Source organism: Bison bison, unplaced genomic scaffold, assembly GCF_000754665.1.
Source record: "Bison bison bison isolate TAMUID 2011002044 unplaced genomic scaffold, Bison_UMD1.0 scf7180017864190, whole genome shotgun sequence".
Classification (NCBI taxonomy): Eukaryota; Metazoa; Chordata; class Mammalia; order Artiodactyla; family Bovidae; genus Bison; species Bison bison.
In genome coordinates, this window is record NW_011494762.1 from 2377949 (window position 1) to 2386953 (window position 9005).

The following is a 9005-nucleotide window of genomic DNA, read 5'->3' on the forward strand; positions in this document are numbered from 1 at the left end:
GCTGGTCACTCCCTTGCTAGATGGCATCTTTGTGCTGGTCATTCTGCAACTCAGACCCTAGGAAGGACATCTGCCTCTGGGTCGCTCTGTTTACAGCTTGATACAGAAATACTACTAATGTTACTATATTTTATATATATAATGTATATAAATAATATATTTAATACAATCAATAAATACCTGACACAGGGTCACTGGGTATGCACTGTCTACACCTTTATCCAGACCAGACTCTCACATTGGTCAGCTGTCCCACTGACCTGCCCAATAGGACAGGCCCAAAGCCTGGGAGGTGCCCTTAAAAGGGTTGGTCTTGTTAAGACACATTACCAGGTTATATGTGAGTTCTTTGGACTACTCTTGCAAATTTTCTTAAAATTTGAAATTACTTCAAAATAAACACTGAGGAGAAAAAAAAAAACAAACCTGAGGGTAGTTACAGAAACCTTGGCTTGCTACCTCATTTTTCCTTCCTGAGCTTCCCTGTGTGAGTTGACATCCTGAGGGAGATTCATCAGCTTTCAGTTGGGTCCTTGTCTCATCCCTGTAGGTAAGGAACTGTATAAACATAATTCTTGCAAATAAGTTCTGAAGACCTGTACTTAGAATTAGTCTCAAGGAAAGTGGTGGTCCTGGGAAATTTGGAATGTGGATTCCCAAGGGGAAGCCTGGCATTCTTGGTTTGCATCCACCAGCGTAGGCTGATGAGTGAACCCTAAGTGGGGCCTTCCCGGGGCAGGGGCTGGGGGGGGGTGCTGTATCAGAGTCAGGGCAGGTGTAGAGAAGGACTTGCTCTGCCCACCCTCTCTGATCCAGGTGCCTTCTAAAGCAGCATGTTCTCCTCACTTTGTCCCTGAATTACAAATCATTGTTTTAACAAGCCAGTTGCTAATAGGAATGTGTCATAACCCTGGGTTTGCTGGGATGGGAAAAACAAAAAAAGATGAGAAGCTCTGCTTTGGAGTGATCAGGTATTTTCCCACTGGCTGGCATTGTAGGAAAGTTGCCTGGCCTGCTCCAGGCAGGCCAACCTGCTCCAGCAGGGCCCCAAAGCCTAGGGTATAATTTTTGGCTTCATCCCTGCTGTGGCAGTTGGATAATACAGCCTATATCTTTTAACCTTAGTTTTTGCCAACTTTCACTGAGAATAGCAATGAATAAACAGTCACCCGCTGTCAAAAATGACACACAAGACTTAAGTCTGCAGAAGAACAGAAAGACTAACTGGATGGCTTTTGGTGATGATAAATGCAAAATTCTCCACATTGGCCCATGAAACCACCTGCACATCTACAGAGAAGGAAGTTCAGTGAAGAGGGCTGAGAGGTTTAATTAATTCACTAGAAGTTCAAGTATCAGCAATGTGGCTTCAAGTATCAGCAATGTGGCTTTTTTTTAAATTGTGGACTTCAATCTAGAGAGCTGTCTAGAAGAGACCTGAGAAATTGTTGAAGAAAATGGGGATATTTAGGCTGAACCAGAATAGATGTGGGGGTGAAGAGAGGGCCATGATAGTATCTTCAAGTATTTGAAGAACTGTCCTAAAAGAACTAAACGTGTTTGTTGTGGCTTCAGAGCTCAGAGATAGGATGCTAGGATAAGCGGGGTGAAAAACAGAGGGGCAAACACTTGGGCTCAAAATGATACGGAAATGTCTAGTAGTCATAAATGTTGAAAAATGCAAGGGGTTGACCTTGGAGGTAATGAGTTCCTTATTGCTGGATGCATTCAAACAATGAGGGGCCAGTATCTGTAGGCAAGCTTTGATGGCATTATGCCCCTGGAGATAGTTAAGGGAACTTCTGAACTCTCCTGCAAACCCAGGAAAGCACCTGTAGAATATTAAATATTGCATTCCATGGGTCAGTGGGTACAGACGAGGGTAGGGTTATCAAGTTAACTCTTCTTTGGCTTTGAGAAAGCATTCTGTAGCTGCAGTGACCAGCAGAGCTAATGGAGTCCGGGCTCTGCTACTGCTAATGTTACATCTTCTAACATTATTGTGCAGCCATCTCAGAAAGAATGGGCCTTGTTGCAAAGCCAGATTTGGATTGCAAAGTTAAACTGAAGTTATCTTTGAGTACAATTAAAAGGGATACGTCAAAATTAAAACCATTGTTAAAATTAATCAAAGATTTAGAAAGGGAGAATGAACTCCAGAGCTGGAAATTACTGATTTAAACAATTGTTCTCACATTTTAAACTACATAATGAGCTAAAAATTATGAAGTCTCAGAGTATAGCTGTAAAGAGTAGTCTTAAAACCAAAGTCAGAATGAAATGTTTTAGCTTTCAAAACTAAAAAGCAGAACAATTACTCCCTACAAAATGGTATAGGAAGAGGTTTCTGACCCCTGCTAATTATTTTATTATTCTTCAGAGGGGCATACTGGCAGCATTTCCCAGGCTTCCTAGTAATTACATTCCATTCAATATCTGAAGAATTACAATAATTCTACATGGAATATACTTGTGCCCTTCGGATGCAAAGCCTTTGGAGAAGTGAAAAAACAACTTAAAGTAAATTAGCAGGAAAATTATCGTAGTTACTGTTTATTTCAGGGCTCCATATATCAGAGGCTAATTATACATTGTATGTTACGTTTTCTTGGAGGTATTTGTAATATATTTCTCATGCTGATCAACGGATGTGCTGGTTTTCAGGATCCTTTATGAAAGTGAAGTTCAAACTTTTCCGATTACTTCTTTGTGTATGAGAAATTACCCACTGCAGACACATGTCCCTTCATGCTTGCCAGAGTCCTCAAAGCAGTAATATTCAGCGAGGCATTATGAACGTTCACCTGTGTGTACTTGTAAAACTTCAACTCTTCTATGAGAAAAATTCCCTCCCAAAAAAGTTTATTTTTTTAACACTGTGTCAGTTTTCTCAGAGTCATCTTCTAATTTTGGCAGGCCGAGGTTTCAGTGAGAGAAGAAAGTAAGGACTGGAGTTAAATAGCCACTCAGAGATTAGAAAGTCTCTTTTCCTGGCCAGAACCTTGTCAATTTTCTGCTAGTATTAGAATTAATCCACCGTCTCTGAGGGACAACCTTGAGAAAAGTATCCCTGAGATGTTACACAGAGACTGAGGGTCCCAGTTACCCTCAGAATGGCAGGAGCAAGAAACAGTGGCTCAGAAACAGTGCTTTAGCCTCGTGTCTTTCCTCATGTTTCTCTCCATTTCTTTCCTCCTTTCTTTGTTTTTAACTCAGTTGAGTGCAGTTCAATAGGTTTCCTTATAAGTTTTTATGGTAGCCAAAATTTAGGCATTAAGATTACTTAATGACAAAATTAACAAAGGTTAAATAAATTATGATCCATCCACATGACTGAATACCTGGTTATTTTTAAAAAAGATTTTAAAGTGCAGATGGCATGGAAAAGTCATAATTCCATATGAAACAATTCAAATCAAAACAAAAATATATGACTTCCATTTTTAAAAAACTGCTTATATATTTATTTTTAAAATATTAGAAGGGAATGTACCAAAATATAGCTGAAATTACTCTGTGAAGCAGTATTCTGTGTGATTTTTTTACTTAGTTCTCAACATTTTCTAGATTTTGTGATTTTTCTAAAATGTGCGTGTGTTACTGTTATAATCAGAAAGGATGAAGGAGGTGAAGAGGGAGGGAATCACATAATTAAGGTTAATGTTAAAATACACACTTTTGCTGGAAGATGGAAAAGGCTAATAATGCTTAGTGTATAGAAAACTGTGGAGATAGAGTATCTATGACTATTCTGTCAAGATCATCGAATATCTCATTACTGTTTACAGTGAGGAACTTGACAAGCTAAACCCTCTCCAAACAGCTACAAATTCTCTTGCAAATTCACAGTGACCTCAGGAGAGGATGGTAAGAACTGGTCCTGAAGAGTAAGGTTCAGTCTCAGGAACAACGGCCTGCTTTTTACATCCTAAGGAATAAGCAATTAGACTAAAGATATGCCAGTAGTATTCCTCACTTGACAAATACCTTGTATGTGTATGTGGGTGGTAGGGGGTGCCTCTGTCAAGTAATTAAACAGGTTATATATCAACCAGTTGCCTCCAGATGATCAACAGATCAGAACCTGCTATTTTTCATGGTCCCAGGTATCACTAAAGTAAATAATGGTGTGGGGGTTTTTTGTTTTTTGTTTTTGGATTCTACACTAAGCTTACCTGCATTTCAGTTTTTTTTCTTTTTTTTTTTTTAGCGAATGATTGCAAATACTGCCAGAACAGTGAGATACTGCAGGAGCCAACCCTTCAGTAAGTTAAATGCTGCCACAATATGGATCTTGGTGATTAAGTCCTTTTTAATGGGCTACAGAGACATTCTGGAAGCCGGGGCAATATTTGATTGTGTCAGAGATGCTTTGAATCGTGAATCTCATTGGACAAGGGCCTTGTGTTTAAAGATTTTCTAGCTGTAAAACTAGAAAATAACCGTAAGAATATTATTTTATGAATGAACTCAGAAAGTTCATTTGCTCTTTTCAGAATGGATAGAGACAGCTAAGGCACGAATGCCAACAAACCCTGCCTCTAACCAACTCTCTTTATGACTCACTGCTTCATGTTAAGAAACTTACATCAACTCATGATGACTCATTCCGTCGTTTATAAACTGGGAAGGATAATATTTATTGTCTCTTGGAGTGTTGAGAGACCGCCTGAATGTGTATAAGCACACTTGTAAAAGGTCCCTTAGCAGGAATTCATATTATATTTCTAGTATTTCGAGGTGAATTAAGGTGCTTTTCTTAAATCTGCACATTTAGTACAACAGCTGGTATAATAAATGCTTTAATATGAAACTGTCACTGATAATGAATAGCAAGTTTAAACTGTTGGGAGTTAAGTGGCATCATCGCACCAGATCATCGTGCTGGGCCAGTGCTACTGTTTCCTCAGGGCTGTGACTTTGGGTGGAGCTTGGAGCCTTGGCTCCCTGCAGCTGGTCTGGGAGTGAGAAGGTGGCCCCTGTAAAGTTTTGTGCCAGCTTCATTGTATGAGTCACTTGAAGCCATTGGGCTCATTAATTTAACACGATAGTCTGACATAGACATGACTGCGAGGCTACCAGTACCATCCCCTCCAATAAACCTAGTGCCCAGGGACTAAAGTTTCTCATTCTATTCATCAGAGCCATCTTTGCTCTTCTTAGCACAGGGCTGGCCCAAACGAAGGGTTTGCTAACACAGGCTACCAGAATTGCTAAACATTTATTTTGTAATGCCTGGGGGTTGGGGGGTCTAGGAAAAATAGTCTTGTCTTAAGGAGCAAGATCCTTAAGAAAAAATTTTATTCAAATGATTATGTCTCCTCTTTCTCCCAAAACGAAAACAGTTTGCACATCATCACTTGTTCTTATGTGGATTCTGCCAAAATTAAAGTGTCTCGTATCTCTTCATCTAGAAATGTACTATATGTATAAATACATGGTCATAAAGCAGTTATACAAACAAGTATGAAAATATATAGGTGATGACTACAACAAGGGTTCATAACCTAGAATCCACCGCCCTTCAGGGGGGTCTAGGAAATTCCTGAAATTAAACACAAAATGTCTAAGAGGGTTCAAAGCCTTGAGAAGGTTCTCCATGAGGTCCAAGAACCAAGATAGAATATATTTTGTTCTATAAGCTCCTTTGGAAGTATAATCTACATTCTCCTACATCTCCTAGAGACATGGTGGGGGGATATATATATATCTCCACTGCGTTTGTTGAAGTTATCAGTAACTGCTAGTAAACAACAGCTGCTCGGCTCTGAAGTCAACAATCTATAGATACAGCTATAGGAATAGATTCATAAACATTGTGGGAATATGTACAATGTAATTATAGTATATTGTACATGTAGAGTACACTGCCAGTGACAAGCAAGGAAATTAAGCACTGTGGTATTATTTATATGTGATAATTATACTGATGAGATTCTTCTTAGAGCAAGTGGGGCCTTTGTATCTTCTCTCTGCTTTTCTGTGTTCAGACCTGCAACACTCCCCTTCACCCCCCCATGCAGATGGCATTCTAATTGTCTTTGGGAGTGGTGTGTGGATCTAAGGAGAACAGATGGACGGCAGAAGGCAACGTGCTATGGGAAAAAGGACGCTGGTCCAGAGTCCAGGCTGGCTCGGCCACCCCTGGTGTCCCACACTGGCATCCGTGGGTCAGAGGCCACCCAGGGACCATGGCTGAGATGTTGGATCTAAATGGAGCTTTTTTCCCCTTTTATTCCGAAATAATGTAATCATTCAAAAATGGAAGAATTCCCAGGGAAGAAATCCAGATTTCTCATTTCTCTAGAAAAATAGGAAGATCCGCCAACTCAGGATACAGGAGCCAGATAGTCACTTCTGAAGGGAACTATCTTTCTCATTCACCAGAGGTCAAATGACCTTCCTCATTCACATCCATTCCCTGTATAGGCATCTGATTGGGCATTTTATTCTTCTTTCAGCCTGGTTTTAGGGAAATTGGTTGACTTCTGATCGCTCTGGTGCTCAAATGCTTTGGGGAGTGGATGAAACTAGAATGGTAACTGGGATTTCAGAACAAATAGCATCAGAGAATTGAAAGTCTAGTAGAAGTCATGACTTCAGCCTGAGATTTTTTTTTTTTTTTCCCTGAGTATGGACAGTCATACAATCTATGGAGTAATGCTGTATGTTGTCTGCAAGTATTAAGAGCAAGAGTCGCACTGGCTTGCTTCAGGTCAGCTCAGGTGTTAAGTGCTTTTGTTAGAAGCTAATGAGAACTATGTCTTTTTGCCATTAGTCCTCCTCTGGGTCAAAGGGAGTAGAGATCAGTGATATACTCTGGGGGATGGCAAGGGGAAACAATTTTAATATATAACCAGGGTTGTTAGGTGACGCTTTCATTTTTATTTGGTGTTTTTAAAACAGTATCTGATGCAAAGGAAAATGATCAAAATAGGCAATAGGGAAGAAAAGGGTGGGAGGGAGGAGATGGAACATCCAAGTAGAAACAGTTCAATGAATACAGTGTGTTGAAAGGTCTTGATGGAAACCAGGAATCCATGATAAATGTAATAGGCTGGAGAAAATAAAGCTGTATCTTACATGCATATATTATGCAATGCCAATCCTACTCTTTGCTCTTTTGATAGATCCTGATGCAGCTCAAGCTAATAAGAACCACCAGGATGTCCGGAGTTATGTTCGGCAATTAAATGTGATCGACAACCAGAGAACTTTATCACAGATGTCACACAGACTAGAGCCTCGTCGACCATAGACATTTCAAGTGCCCAGAACAACGTTTGCCTCCATTCACAATCTTTCAAAAATGCCATTTATGCTACTACTGACCATACTGTCACTAGAGAATTCTATAAAACAAGCAAAAACCCATCCTGAGACATCTCAGGGCTGCATTCAGCTTACCAGCATCATGACAAGAGAAGAAATTCTTTGACTTGCATACAGCTTGCACACTCTAACTTAGAAATCCCCTGTTCATAGTCACCTTATTTTATTTCCAGTCGTGCCATCTTCTTTGCTGAAACATAAAATAAGAGCAACATGAAGAGTATGGTAGAAATATCATTGTCAAGATAAGTATCAAGCTCCTGATATTTTTTCTAGGAGTATTTACAGGATGAGATGTGCTACAAATGGTATTTATTTGGCTACATCAGTGGTGGTATATTTTCATAATTTCTAACTCAACATCTTGATTTGAGCATGGGGTTTTTGGAAGGTGTTGAGGAATCCATGTAACTCCAAACTAGAGGCTGTATTCTTCCATCTTCATAGTCTTACCTCTGAAGGAATTGTACCTGACCACATTACTATAAAACATTCCGGCTATTTATGTAATTTTAGGGAAGACTGGTCTGTAATTTCTGAATGACTTACAGAATAATATTTATGTTTACAATATAACTTTTTAAAATTTACAAATCAGGATTGCATATATAAGAATTCCACTGAGAAACTCTAAGGTTCTTAAAATTGCCAGCGTTAAGATTAAAAAAAAAAATGACATTTCAGAAGAGCACAATATGCACAAAACATTTTTCAAAATTATTTTCCTGGGCATTAAAAAACCTTTACTATTGGCTAATTATTGTTACTGATTTAAAAAACCCACATATTTTCTGGACTTAAATGTTATTACAGATACCTTAATTTTCAGCAATTGTTTTGCACTTTCAAATAGATTGTAAATAGTTCATTCAATCAATGGTATAGAGTTATTTATTTGCTACATAATAGATATTGTGCCAAATAATTACTTTTTATTTATTTAGTATGTAATTTTGGAGTACATTTTTTCCTGTTTCCACAATTAGGCTACATTATGTGCAGGAATTGTATGTATGTATATCTTCTGTAAATAACAATTAGTATCTTCATTAAATATAATTGTGACAAGAAGTATTGTTCTCAGTTCCTATAATATAGGAGAGATAACCACTTGGCATGGTGGAGTCCTGTATATTTTTTTTAATTGAAATAAAATTCACATACTCTAAAAGTCACCTTTTTAAAGTATACAGTTCATTGGTTTTTAGTATATTCATAAGGTTGTTCAACATCATCACTATATAATTCAAGAACATTCTCCTTATCCCTTAAATGAACCCCATACCCTCTAGCAGCTGGTCCTCACTTTCCTCTCTCACCAGTCCCTGGAAACCACTACAGTCAGCCCTCTATATACAAATGAGTTCTGGTCTGAGAGTGCATTTATAAGCCTAATTTTTTATAAGTCCAACAAAATTAGCCTAGCTACCCAACTAACGATCAACTGCATAGCTTTATAATAGGTACTATACATATACTGTACATATAATAGGTACTGTACATATATTAGATATATAGGTACTGTAATAGGTTTATACTATTTTTCACACAAATATCTAAAACAAGCACAAAAAATAAAGACAACATTTTTAATCTTATAGTACAGCACCTTGAAAAGTACAGTAGTAGTACAATAAAACTAGCATACAGGGGCTGGCATCAGATGAACAGGC

General features: G+C 38.4%; 1 protein-coding gene across 10 annotated transcripts in view; it reads left to right on the plus strand.

Moving 5' to 3' along the window:
• RAPGEF4 (Rap guanine nucleotide exchange factor (GEF) 4) overlaps positions 1-8507 on the plus strand; it is a 274066-nt gene extending 265559 nt beyond the window's left edge. For all 10 annotated transcript variants that reach the window (XM_010843829.1, XM_010843832.1, XM_010843828.1 and 7 more), the window contains 2 exons: positions 4211-4265; positions 7131-8507. In XM_010843829.1, the coding sequence (XP_010842131.1) occupies positions 4211-4265; positions 7131-7258 (183 nt within the window). In that variant the 3' untranslated portion in view covers positions 7259-8507. The remainder of the gene's footprint in view (positions 1-4210; positions 4266-7130) is intronic.
• The last annotated feature ends 498 nt before the right edge of the window (positions 8508-9005 follow it).